General features: G+C 41.7%; 1 protein-coding gene across 3 annotated transcripts; it reads right to left on the bottom strand.

Moving 5' to 3' along the window:
• Positions 1–6: 6 nt before the first annotated feature.
• Positions 7–12737, bottom strand: LOC108931973 (monocarboxylate transporter 2-like). Of its 3 annotated transcripts, XM_018748089.2 has the most exons (7): positions 12625–12737; positions 4768–4860; positions 4117–4357; positions 3122–3265; positions 1488–2083; positions 1283–1355; positions 7–1025 (listed from the first exon to the last, which is right to left on the bottom strand). In XM_018748089.2, exons 2-7 carry the CDS (start codon positions 4786–4788, stop codon positions 763–765), a joined length of 1338 nt encoding a protein of 445 aa, XP_018603605.1. In that variant the 5' UTR covers positions 4789–4860; positions 12625–12737; the 3' UTR covers positions 7–762. The 3 variants fall into 3 exon arrangements, with proteins under 3 accessions (XP_018603605.1, XP_018603602.1, XP_018603603.1); XM_018748086.2 differs by having other exon boundaries at positions 1283–2083; XM_018748087.2 differs by lacking the exon at positions 4768–4860 and having other exon boundaries at positions 755–1025; positions 1283–2083.
• Between the last annotated feature and the right edge of the window lie 534 nt (positions 12738–13271).

The following is a 13271-nucleotide window of genomic DNA, read 5'->3' as shown; positions in this document are numbered from 1 at the left end:
GTGTTTGTGTGTGAGAGTTACTCTGGATCTTAGTACCCTGCAGTAGCCGGGCATATCCAGAAAATTCATTGTTTGTGGTCGGATGGTTACATGAAGTAAAGTAAGTTTTAGTAATAGACTGCATGTTTTCAGCATTATAGGTTATAATTTTAGTAGTTTTCAATGCATTAATAAAAATGTGAGTGGTATTTAAGGCAGTGTGTCAAAATGAATGCACTGTACATCAAATCTAAACCCCTTTTTTATTACTCTGACAAATTACTATTTCTCTGTAGACAAAAAAATCTGTAACAAATCACCTGGATTCAAAATCTGACAGTGCAGTAATATATTCATATTTGTACAATAATATTTAGGAAAATACTATCAAAGCTTTCTTATATATTGTTCTTTTCCAAGTTTCCCCTCCTTCAGTCTGATGTAAAAAAATGAAAAACAGTTTGCATAACATTTTACAAGACTTTCATACGCTGCTCTTAAAGAAATTAGTTTCTTTTTGTGCCCCTGGACACAAGAAGCTGAAAGCTCCTGCCTTGAATTTCAGAGATGAAATAGGTTAACCACACACTATTTGAGTTTTCTTCATTTTAACAACAGCACAATCAACTCTGTTTTGGATAAAGGGTTTCCAAGGGCCACAGACATAGCACAGTGTTTTTCGTAGCACTGTCTCTTTGGAGCGATCTACGGGAAGTGTTGAGGCATTTGTGCATCAGTATGAACACCTCCATTTTCTGTGAGCAGAGAGGGCAGGGAATGTGCTTAAATATTGGTTTCTTCTTGTATGGTGACCTCCTCCTTCACAGCATGGGTGCACAGGTTCTCCGTGACCTGGGGACCTCTATCAACCTTCTTCTCATCTTCGCTGTCAGTTTTTTTGCACTGCACTGCTTTTCTGTGCTCCTTCTCCAGCAGTCTATAGTTGATGGCGTTGCCAATAAACAGCCAGATGCTGGAAAGAATTACCACGGCTCCGCAGGAGAAATACATGTATTTGTAGTTCTTGGTGATGTCTACCAGTTTACCTGCAAAAACAGTGCATAGTGGTAGTGATGTCATCAATGTGAATTTTATACACTGATAACACTGTTAAGTAGTGAAAACATAAAACTTTCTTCTGCACTTGAAATGCCAACATTTCTTATATAACCTAATAAAACACGCAAATATAATATTTTAAAAATCTAATTCCTTGAAAGAATCATTTGTATAAGTATCCTGCAAAGAGCAACAAATATAAACTGAAATGACTGCAGAATATGAGTCCACACTGTATGCTCACCTGCCAGAGGTGGGCCTATGAGAACAGGGCAGCACTCCACAATAGTGACCAGTCCAACAGCACTGGAGAACCTCTGGGCACCAACAAGATCCATGAGCGTTTCAAACAGGATTGAGCTGACCATACCAAAAGCAAAGCCAAAGAACACTGCATACACAACTAGGCCAGTGTAGCCTTCAATCAATGGACATAAAACGTGGCATACCCCATTGTACAACACAGCAAAGCTGAAAAAATACTGGATCTTTGGCCGGATCATTTTGGTGTTTGCCAGCAGTCCCATGGAAGGCCTTGCAAACATGTCTACAAAGGCTAAAATAGACAGCAAGAAAGCTGCCGAGTACTCATCGATGCCCATGTCTTTGGCATAGGCAGCTAAGAACACAACGGGGGCAAAGAACCCCAGGAACATGATGACATTCCCAAATAAGTAGATGAGGAAGCCCCTGTGTTTGAAGAGTGAGAGGTCAAGGTATTTGTTGACAGTTTGCCAGACCGTCGTTTCTTCTTTCTTAGGAGCAGCATCCTTGGCTGGAAATCCTTTCCTTTTTGTATTGACGGGTGGTCCCAGGGGCCTCATCAGGGACCCGGCCACACAACAGTTCAGCAGTAGTCCCCCCAAGATCAGGAAGCTTCCCCTCCACCCAAACGAATTGAACAGATACTGGTTCAGTGGCGCCAGTGTGCTCAGGAATACTGGACTCCCTGCCATAGCCAATCCATTGGCTATTGGCCGCTTCTTGAAGAAGTACTTCCCTATCATTGTCAGAGCAGGCTGAAGGTTGAAGGCTAGCCCCAGGCCTGGAGAACAATGTAGGATGTCAAGTAAAATATGCAAGTTTTACAAAACTGTGGAAACAACATTGCCCACGGTAATTACTTTATACGGGAATTAATTGGTTTTGAGTAAAAGAAGCTGGAATGGGCATGCAGATGGGTAAACTTTTCCCTTTTTTATATTTTGAAATGTACAGTGTGCTCCAGTCTCAGTTTACAAATGCATACAGTGAAACTGGTTTCTAATGGAAAAAAGCACATACATATATATATATTTTTTTTTTTTTTTTGTACATTTTTCTATGGAACAAAGCACTTCCATTTTTGTTGATGGGTATAATTTACCAAGCTGCTTACCATGGAGATACTATTCAGTGACCTGGTATACAGTATTTGTGATTTCAGTATTTCCTACATTCCATTCCCATATCCATTAATATGCTTGTTTTTTAATAAGAGCTCATTTATAGTTTTTTGATTCCAATCTTTATTAATGAAAATCCAGAGCAGATGATATTAGATATCAAATCCCTTATCAAGACAAAATACGTAGTTTGCTCACTGCAGAGAGTTAGGAAGTTTGAAATTTGACTACTATAAAAAATACTGAGAAAAGTCTGAATCGTCCAAAATCATCCATGGCATATGTGTACGAGTGTACGAATTCAGGTGGGTAGCATTTCTATATTTTTCTTTTCTAAAAAGCAAAAATTTTGAACAGTCATGACATAGATTTTTTACATCCATGTTTTGGTTTTTGTCAAAATGTATATGTACGAATGATCTGAAATATGGTCCTTGATAAACTGTCCCAATTATGTGCCCTATCTTGCTGTCAAACTGTCATAAACTGTACACACATTTCCCCGGATGCTAGAGCCTTAACTCATACCATTAACTCCAGTTGCATTTACATTTATTAATTTAGCAGACACTTTTTTCCAACGTGACGCACATCCCACGGAAAAACACAATGAGTGCATTATATCAACAGAAAGAGAGACTTGCTAAGCTGTGTTTACACTATGTTGCTAAAGTTTTAACGGATGTATTTGGACTTACCACCAATAACTCCGATGCAAAAGTAAAGCTCCAGCACATTATTGCAGAAGGAGGCAGATATCATTCCTACTGCACACAGGAAGCCCCCTATTATCACAATGGGTCGGCAGCCATATTTGTTTACCAATATACTGCTTATTGGACCTGAAACGAAAGAATAAAAATTATATATCAAAATAAGATACAATTTCAGAAAAAACTGTGTGTTCGAAAACAAGAAAGTGTGATGTTAAGCTCATTTTAAATCACTTGTTCAGTGCTGGGGCAAGGTACTCTATGTAATGTGTTCGAAAACCTTGGGAATATTTTGGAAAATAGACACGTAAAAAATTTTTTTGTACAATACCAGTGAAAAGTTTGGATGCATCTTACTGAATGTGTTTCTAACAAGTAGTTTTCATTTAGAACGTCAGTGAAATTTTGAGATGGAAAATTTTACCCAACCTAAAGCTAACAGAGATAGCTTGAAATAAGTGTCCAATTTATGGGGCACCAGTCAAACTCTTTTGTGTGTTACAAACACCCAAGTTATGAATTTCGAAAGATGCAAACCTGCAACTTTCAGGTCAAAAAGCAGCAACTCTATCCACTTCAGTATCATCGTGAGTAAATAACTAAATGGGTAAATAAATAAATGGATGGACAATCAAAATAGAACAAAATTTACTGTGAAGACTGGCACTCTGCTCTGATCTTAATTGCTCTGTACAGTAGTATTACTTTTTTCATTTGACTTTGCTACCATAATTCCATAATCTGGCAACCCATCTATGGTGTGCTCTGATTGGCAGTGTGCATTCATAATCATGACTCACTCTGGATACAGAGATGGATGGATCAGAAGAACTGTACCAAGTAACAGGTACTGTTTCAGATGACATCATGCTTGCAAAATGAGAATTATACTGGAAATTTGGGCTCGAAAAGCACTGCAAACCAAATGCACTTTTAAGAGTAAAAACTAAGATGAAATCACTCTGGATGGTTCATCTTACCTCCAGCATACATCACTGCCAACATAATGGAAGATATCCATGCTATCTGACTGTAAGAGGCATCAAAGATCTTCTGGATGTCTTTGAAGTAGACAGTGATGGCCTTTGGGAAGGCATAGGAGAAGCCAATAGATATAAAAGCCCCAACAACCACAGCCCAACCCCAGCCCCCATCAGGTGGAGTGATGGCTGGGGGACCTCCGACAGATGGTGGCATCTCTAGACTCGTTGAACAATTGTGCTGCATTGGGAAACAAAAAAAAGCCAAAGGCAAATCAACATTTACCACACTGAAGCTGGGAGTTTCTTGCATCACCTTAGAGTGTAAGAGTGTTAATACCATGGGTAGATAATTAGCTTCTGCCAAATGCCTTAATGAACTTGAATACGAAGTTTTTTCCTTGCTCTAAAACAGAATCTGTGGGAATTACTGAAGAGAAATTATAGATGCAAAAAGACTGCAACTCGCTACAAATATGCAAATGCACCTCTTCTAGGACCATGAACGTGAAATAGAAACGCACTGGGAGTGGAACTTTAGAAACAGATGAGAGAACAAGAGACAAGGATTGCTAAGTTATCACAGCCAAAAGCAAATGAGAGCTGATCAAGAATGCGCAATCTTGGGTACGTTGTTTGCTTCTTTTATACCTGCTGGTTGCTGATTGTCATATGATGAACAGGTGTGATGCTTTGGGTTGATGGAACACGGTGGCGCTTCCTATGGGCACTGGGGTATTTCTCCTGCAGGTGGTGACACTTATAAATTAAATGCCTATTAATGTATGGCTGAATGCAAAAATTCATGCTGATGTGATTGGAAAATTAAGAATAGAGAAAATGTTGTTTTCAAATATTTCAAAAAAATAATTGAGGACTGCCTATGTTATTCCTTGAAGACAGTGTAACTGATTAATTCTATGCACTGTTGTACAGTTGTGAGGAAAAGTGGGAGTATGCTAATCCGTAAGTCATCTAATCACCTTGGCTTGTGCTATGGAAAGGGCTGCAGGAATAGGAAGTACCAGGACTGCTGATGCATGCCATCCACCCCTTGTATGAGCAGCATTAAGGCAAAACTATTATGAACATCAGCATTACCAAGTCTCTTGTCATGGTCCTCTCCAGAAAAAGACTGGGTTGCTCACTTAAGGTGAGGGGGGGAGTACTGCCCTTAATGCAGTGTAGAAGTGCTGAGTGGAAGTATCTCAGGATCTTCTTCAGGAGTTATGGAAGACGGGAGTTTTATGGGCACTGTACTGAGTCTTTGGACAAAGTTCATGGTTTAAGTCCCCATCTTCACCTGTGGTCATGAGCTTTGGGTGATGACCAAATGAACAAGATTATAGACACAAATGGTCAAAATAAGGTTCCTCCGCAGGACTGCAAGGCTCACTCTCCATGACAGTGTGAGGAATTTAGCAATCTGGAAAAGACCCAGAGTAGTCACTGCTCCTCTGGATTAATTTGGTTTGAGTATGTTGTAAGAATTCTCCTTCGTTGGCTTCTGCTGGAGTTATTCTGGCAAGTATTTGTTAATGCTCTTATTTAGAACCGAACCAGCGCAACTCAATAATGGACAAAGGTAATATTACACAATATTTTTAAATATTTTACTGTAAAATGGGTTCTTTCAGTAGATGTATTCTAAAATAACCATATTCTGCCATTTCCCAACCATCTATTTTAACTGTAACCAGTCATAGGACATGGCATGCCCCCCCAGTTGTGTGATTAGCAGATAAGTATATTGTGGTGCGCAGCGCCGTGGGTTTGGATGGGGCAAGGAAGGACGCAAAGGCAGCGTTCATTTTGAACGTTTTATTCGAACACCGGCACACAGGGATATAACCCTCTCGGTCCAAGAACCCTGTTTCCTCCAGGACCTGCGCTTACAGACAGCCTTCCCAGCCTGCTTAGCGCCCCCAGGCTCTCCTCTCTTTCTCCTCTCGGCAGATGCAAACACCCCTTTATATTTCCTGTACGTCACCAGACGCTAACCAATTACATTAAACACATTTCCCGCCCAAAACAGTAACGCAGGTCATTACATAATTGTAATTGTATATTATATGTTGGAGGTGCGGTGGTGCAGTGGGTTGGACCACAGTCCTGCTCTCCAGTGGGTCTGGGGTTCGAGTCCCGCTTGGGGTGCCTTGCGGCGGACTGGCGTCCCGTCCTGGGTGTGTCCCCTTCCCCCTCCGGCCTTACGCCCTGTGTTGCCGGGTAGGCTCCGGTTCCCCGTGACCCCGTATGGGACGAGCGGTTCTGAAAATGTGTGTGTGTGTGTATTATATGTTCTGAGTTCTCTGGCTGACTACTGTTATTTATTGTTATTATTGTTAGCGTTATTTATTGTTATTAGCATTACTCATTGTCATTGTTATTGTTTTGTGCAGTATTTCTGTTGTTTTTGTTCATAGTCTGTGGAGAAGCATTCAGGAAGAATTTCATGATACTGTCACGCCCTCCACCTCAGTAACAAGCAACACCTGCAACTGAACAGGGTCCGGGCACATAAAAAGACAGCCCGGACCGCAGGAAGTTGCGGTACCTTGTTCAGCCTTGCTACTCGCTTGCGCTTCTCATTCTTGCCTTAGATCTCCTGACCTCCGTTTCCCAGTTCCTGCTCCTTGTCCTGCTCCTCGTCTACGACTTCCTAGTTTGCCATGACTTCTCACCTGTTTACTGGACAACGACTCTCGGATTTGCCCTTCGGATTCTGTTCACAGATCGGTGACCGTTTTGCCTGTTTCCCTGACTATGTCTCCTGAATCGCCCCTAGACTTCACTTCCTGTGCTCCTCACTTGGGTCCGACGCATCCGCGCTGGGGGGACACCATGACAGATACCTGTACACGGTACTTGTACCTATAACAATAAACTTGAAACTTGAAACTTAATGACCTGCGTGACTGAGGAGTGTCACGTTAAAGCGGGAAATGATGTTCATTGTAAATAGTTGGAATAGTTGGGAATTCTCTGAAAAATTTAAAATACTTGTCCAACTGCTACGGGGGCTGAAAGGCGTTAAGTGCCTGTTGGGCAGTGGGAAGGTTTTTTCCATCCTTAATATTAACAGCGCAATAACTGTTTTTCCTCATGGTTTTTGAGTTAGCTAATGCTCCTTTCATCATGTGAATGATGTTTAGATGGATATGATTAGTCCCTTCATTACGGGATATAGAGTATACATGTTATCTTTACCTACTCAGCGTCCTATGAAGACCATGTGCTCCATGTAAGACAGGTAGAAGAGACATTCATTTAGCTGACACTTCTCTCCGAAGTGACTCACAGTGTTAAGCTATGTAGTTATTTACCCATTTGTACAGCTGGTTAATTTTACTAGCGCAATTTAGGGTAAATACCTTGCTCAAGGGTACTTCAGCTGGAAGAAAGATTAAAACCTGCCACCTTTGGGTCTAAAGGCAGCAGCACTAACCCCTGTGCCACCACTTGTCCCCCAGGTATAGCAACGACAGCTGGAATATGGTGGACACTTGTCCTATGTCCAAAGCTGCCACTGAATTAGAAGATCTGTGCCTTGTCACTGTAAATAAATTCTCCTCCTGCATTCACCTCCACATTCTAAGTTCTACTTTTTGCAACTATAGCAAGAGTAGGGTTTGAATCTGAGTCCTCTGAATGCAAGGCAGAGACTTTAACTATTACCTTAGCTCCTGCTCCAATTATAAAGTTCTGTGAATAATTTAGCCTTTATTATTGTCTTTTCTAAGGGGGCGCAGTGGCGCAGTGGGTTGGACCGGGTCCTGCTCTCCAGTGGATCTGGGATTCGAGTCCCGCTTGGGGTGCCTTGCGACGGCCTGGCGTCCCGTCCTGGGTGTGTCCCCTCCCCCTCCGGCCTTACGCCCTGTGTTGCTGGGTAGGCTCCGGTTCCCTGCGACCCCGTATGGGACGAGCAGTTCAGAAAATGTGTGTGTTTGTGTGTGTATTGTCTTTTCTAATTAAAATAAGTAAATGAAAAAATATTGCAGTTTATGAACAGGGTTCAATATGCTGAGCCATGCAAAGTATAGCTATAGTATATCTTTTAAGGATATCCTGTTGTAGTTTTAGTCATGCTCTAGTATATGTCATATCTGATCCTTGTTACAGAATGGTTTACTCCTACTATAAGATCAAGAAATTAAATTAAAATAATAAAATATAAAAACAGGTAGTCAGCTGCTAAAGCACCTAACTCTGCCTCCTTTCAACAAAGGGTGTGCAATTTTGCAGCCAAGAAAGCAGTAATATCAGCTGGTGCCTACTTTTATTGTCATCAGCCATCTATTGTATTCTGCTGAGTTGGTCTGGAAGTCTTATCTTACATAAACAGAGATAATGTAAAGAATGCAGAAACGCTAAAATCAAACAGCGTCAAGGTCAGAATCAAGATCTCTGAGAAGCGTACAATGGAAATATTGTGTGCATGTTGTGCTTGTGATCTTGACCATGCACATGTCAAGAAGCTATTTTATATATGGAGTACAGTCCTATAATGTGACTTCATCAAGTTCTTACTACCCCAACGATGACTCTTCTATCTCATCTAAACAAAAGATGAGTATACAATAAGTAGAGTGCAGATTTAATCGTAGACATGGACAATTCACACATCATCTGAATCACTACTGCTTGTAACCAGTAAAAGATCAATAATAGCAACATAAGGGAAATGATAGTCAGTTACTGGAAATATAAACTGATCTTTAATAAAATTACACTACACTACAGTGGACCAGTGTGCAGCATTGTACTTAAATACAGGGAGTTACAACTGAAAGCTGCTAGTTAAGGCCTGGCATTTTCTGTACTAAAAATTTACAGTTGTATAAAAATTAGTCAAATTTGGTGTTAGACAAGCAAACAATAATAAAGTATAATTGACTGGATATGTGTCCAGGTAAGGGGGCGCAGAGGTGCAGCGGGCTTTGCCAGATCCTGAGGTTCAAGTCCTGCTTCAGATGCCTTGCGACAGACTGGCATCCCGTCCTGGGTGTGTCCCCTCCCCCTCCAGCCTTATGCCCTGTGTTGCCGGGTAGGCTCCGGCTCCCCGCGACCCCGTATGGGACGAGCGGTTCAGATGATGTGTGTGACCTTGATTGCTTAAATTGGTTGTTCAATAAAGATATGCTGTGTGTGCTCTTTGTTAAATAAGACAAAGTTTATTAATTATTGTGGTTTAGATGCTCATACCACATTTACAAGACATTCACTGCAAAATACAGTTAAGTAAGATTTTACAAACCTTTCCTCACAACTGTACAACCGTGTATTTCACAACAAAGTGAATTGGATACAGGCACATGACTACTGAAGTACAGTGTATTATGTGTGTCTAATACCACAATTTTTACCAGTGTACATATAGGCATGTTTTCAAGTGCACTTAAACACACAAACATTATACATGGAAAGGCTAGAACGTGCTTACATGTTGCTTGTGCTCACGTTTCATTTGGTAAGCTGCATTATGATGAGATGCTTCAGCATCAGCAGCAGCCTCATGACATGAAGACTCTAGTTGCAGAAACAAGGGAGTCTACCTACTGGAATCCACCAAGGGGGTGGGGGGGCAATGACAGTACAGATCTGCTATCCATATTGTGTTCTGTGCGGTTATTACGTTCCAAAAAAGTTAAACACTGAAGTTGTCTGAGCTATCCAGGATGACTAGAATGTTCATTCAGCTACCCATTTACAACAGTCTTACAGTCCTCTGACCTCCCTATGTTCCAGTCCTTTGCTAGTCACTAGAATGACAGTCATCTCAGCCTTGTTTTCACTAGGAATTGTGCTTCTCCAGCCTGCTCTGTCACTCCACTTTCATGTTTCTGATCATTTAACTTCTTAATTTCTAAAAAGTATAGCAGCAAAAGCCAAGATGGAAGTAATCACTTAGTTGTAAATATTCTAAAATATGTTAAAAAATGTAAAAATACCTTTTATTTTGGTATGAAGTTAATTTTAGGCAACACATTTTGTGCAATGACCAATTATTTTTTTCTGTAGGAAATATTGTTAATTTGATCCCTGACAATGGAAATTTACCTAATGGGATGACTTCATGGAACGAATTAACCCCATTAGGTGAGGCGTGGGGGGGGTTACTCTCACTTCATAATCAAAACCATGCTTACAAAAATTTGATTGATGAGACCACTGATTCTTAGCAGGTGGACACATGCATAAACTAAACCGTTGAGTAAACAGTGAGCATTCAGTTGATTTACAGACTGCCCTCGAAAAAATTCAGTCTCCATTACATCGGAGTGTTCAAGATCCTAAAGTGGGTTAGGTCAGTTTCATACAAGTTACAATTTCTCCCTCACTATTTTACGAGCCCTACTTTCCAGATCTCCTTGCTTAAAACCTTGCCCCAGTCCGAATGCCAGCGCCAGGTAACGCACCTGCGCTGTATCACAATCAAAAGGATATAAGCACCAATTATCACCGTGGAGCCTTGAATGAGTGCACACACTGTCCCACCTGCCAGAGAAAGGGTTTCTGAGTTTTTCCATTTTGTGCCTTGCCTAATGGCTTTTGTTGTCTTGCAATTAACAATACTAACATTAATTCCTTATACAACACCTGTAGATACATCTCTCTATATCAGCCCTGTTTCAGTGAACTACACTCTGATCATAATGCTCTATCCTATAGCCTATCATTCTCTTAGCAAACAATTATATGGTCTACTGGTTTAAAAGCATAACTAACACAAATTCCCAAACCGCACTGCACAACAGCCAGAGTTAGTGGCTGGGGAAAACATATCATGAAAGGAGCAGGCAGCTCCTTTCAGCGGGCCAGTGGGCCAGTAGGTAGTGGTTACAAAAGCTTCCTCGCACTTGAAATTTCACCTCCTGCTGTAGTACCCTTGACCAATGGATCTGTGTTATGCCCTCAGGGGTGGACCCAAGTCAAACGCCAGCCCCAGTTAACACGCCTGTACCTGAGCACAATCAACAAGAACCAGACATAATGAGCACCAGTAGAGATAGTCACCACAAAACTCAGATGTGTGCACACACTGATCCACTTGACAGAGACAGCAGTCGCCTTCGGAGGTTTCCAGTCCTGTGCCTTGTCTGCACCCTTCATTGTCTATGTCTCTATCAAGTCCCTGGGTTCTTCATCCAAGTGCAACATCACTCGTACTGTGTTTCTTCACTGTACCACAAGTCAGGATCCACGTTTCGCACTCTCAACTAATAAATAAACTTCAGCACCAGTGGAAGCAACAGGAACCAGTGGTGTCTAACAATTTGCTCTAAATTTTAAAGGTAAAAAAAATTCTGCAGCTGCGTAAATTGTTTCATTACTGTAACTTAATACTGTAATTCGTAACCTAATACTGTAACTTAATACTGTAATTCGCTTCAGAGAAAAGCTTGAACTACAAACATAAATGTTAAAAGATAACCTGCTATTTTATTGTCATTTCAGTTTAAAAGGATTCTTTAGCACTGCAACCACACAAATGTCCTTAACTTCTGTTTGAAATTTTACAGAAATTTAAGGATTAAATGTTTTCACTGTTAGGATCATGATATTAATGTCAGTGTCTTGAACAAAATAACAGCGACATGATTACCAGCCATCCTCTGGTGCTCGTGGTGTCGCTCCTGTGAAGCGCAAACGTCCAGCGGGTCAGTGGGTTTGACCAAACAACACCGTATATGTTATTAGAATGTTGATAAGAAGGAAAAACAGCTGGTAGTGTAGTGGTGCGAACTGGACTTTGGCTTTGGACCCAAAATGTTGCAGGTTTGAGCCTCACCTCTGGCTGTAGTGCCATTGAGCAGCAAGGTACTCACCCTGAATTGCTTCAGTAAAATTACCCAGCTGTATAAATGGGTAAATAATAATTCAATTGTAAGTTGCTTTGGAGAACAGCATCAGATAAATGAATAAACGTAAAAACAGCTGTCTGTCCTGGGTCACAAATGGTCCATCATAGCTCAGCACTGACACAAATTTCAAGTGCACCTCAACAAGCTGGATGCCTCTCTTTGCTTACAGAGGAATTTTATTTACACGATGAGATACAACCTATGAATCTTTCAAAATTATTATTTGATGGCATTTTCCTCTTCATCACTCACTGCTTAAGACAAAAAAAAAAAAAAAACTATTCAGAGAACAGAGCTGAAATACCAATAAGAGGACGGCTAAACCTGAATTTTGCACTGAATTTCAGTTTACGTGAATGCAATATTATTATTAATTTTTTTATTATGAGTGAAAAGAGGTACGTAGGTGTATTATTCAGTAATTAACTGGAGCCCACAAAGTGACACGACTAGTGTGAGTGAGTCGCTCACTCAGTCCGCGTCGGCGCCTCACTGTCTGTCGACACTCACTGAGCTGAGGCGAAAATGCAAATAAATAGCACAAGAAACGCTCCAGGTACAAATCAAATGTGGTGCGTGGAGGTGTTCGCCACACAGCACGTCTTCAGTTCGCGTTTCATGTTTTCGAGCGCATCCCTTTCAGTACCTGTGACAAAGTGAGCGAAGGCGCTTTCTCGTCTCCTCTCCTTGAACGTCCGCTTCGCGCCACAGCGCACACGTCTCGAGGCCGCGCTCCGCCAAGCTGGCGCGAGCCGGCCGCGCGCGACACCTCAAATAGCTGCGGCGCAGACGGGGCGGAGAGCGACGCGCGCGACGCGCGAATGAAGCGAGCGAGCGAGCGAGCGTCTTGTTTGTTTTTGTGTTTTTTTTTTCGGCGGCAGTCCGCGCAAACGAGCGTGTCCTTCACCGCGAAGCTCCAACACTTCGCTGTCACGAAATGACCATCGTCGATGTTGCGTTTTCAAACTTTGCCGCCTGTTGTTGTGGCAGTTTTTGCTCCACCGAGTCCACGTGCTGCGTTTTACTCCGGCGCCACCGCCAGTTACTAAGTTCTGTTCTCCACACAGACAGGGAAGAGCTTTTGGCAAACACTCCTGTAAGGCGAGAACGTTTCAACTTGTCAAGTGCAGATTGTTCCCACACACAGCGCATTTAGTGCAATCAGTGCAATTACTTACTTAGTTACTTAGTTAGTTACTTAGTTAGTTACTTAGTTAGTTAGTTAAAGCTCACCACCCCAGGCTCTTGGGGTGCAGGTGTCAGCTAGAGACCTCCAGAATCCTCTGTCCTGTG

The sequence above is a fragment of the Scleropages formosus genome, chromosome 5, assembly GCF_900964775.1.
Source record: "Scleropages formosus chromosome 5, fSclFor1.1, whole genome shotgun sequence".
Classification (NCBI taxonomy): Eukaryota; Metazoa; Chordata; class Actinopteri; order Osteoglossiformes; family Osteoglossidae; genus Scleropages; species Scleropages formosus.
Note: the sequence above shows the minus strand (reverse complement) of the source record. Positions and strands in the feature narration are given on the sequence as shown.

Bases quoted from the DNA above. Each gene is read 5' to 3' on its own strand.
- LOC108931973 (XM_018748086.2), bottom strand. From the start codon at position 4,788: ATGACAATCAGCAACCAGCAG. The intron at 4,358-4,767 runs GTATAAAAGAAG...TTCCCAATGCAG, and splicing joins TGACAATCAGCAACCAGCAG to CACAATTGTTCAACGAGTCT. The intron at 1,026-1,282 runs GTGAGCATACAG...CTGTTTTTGCAG, and splicing joins CATAGGCCCACCTCTGGCAG to GTAAACTGGTAGACATCACC.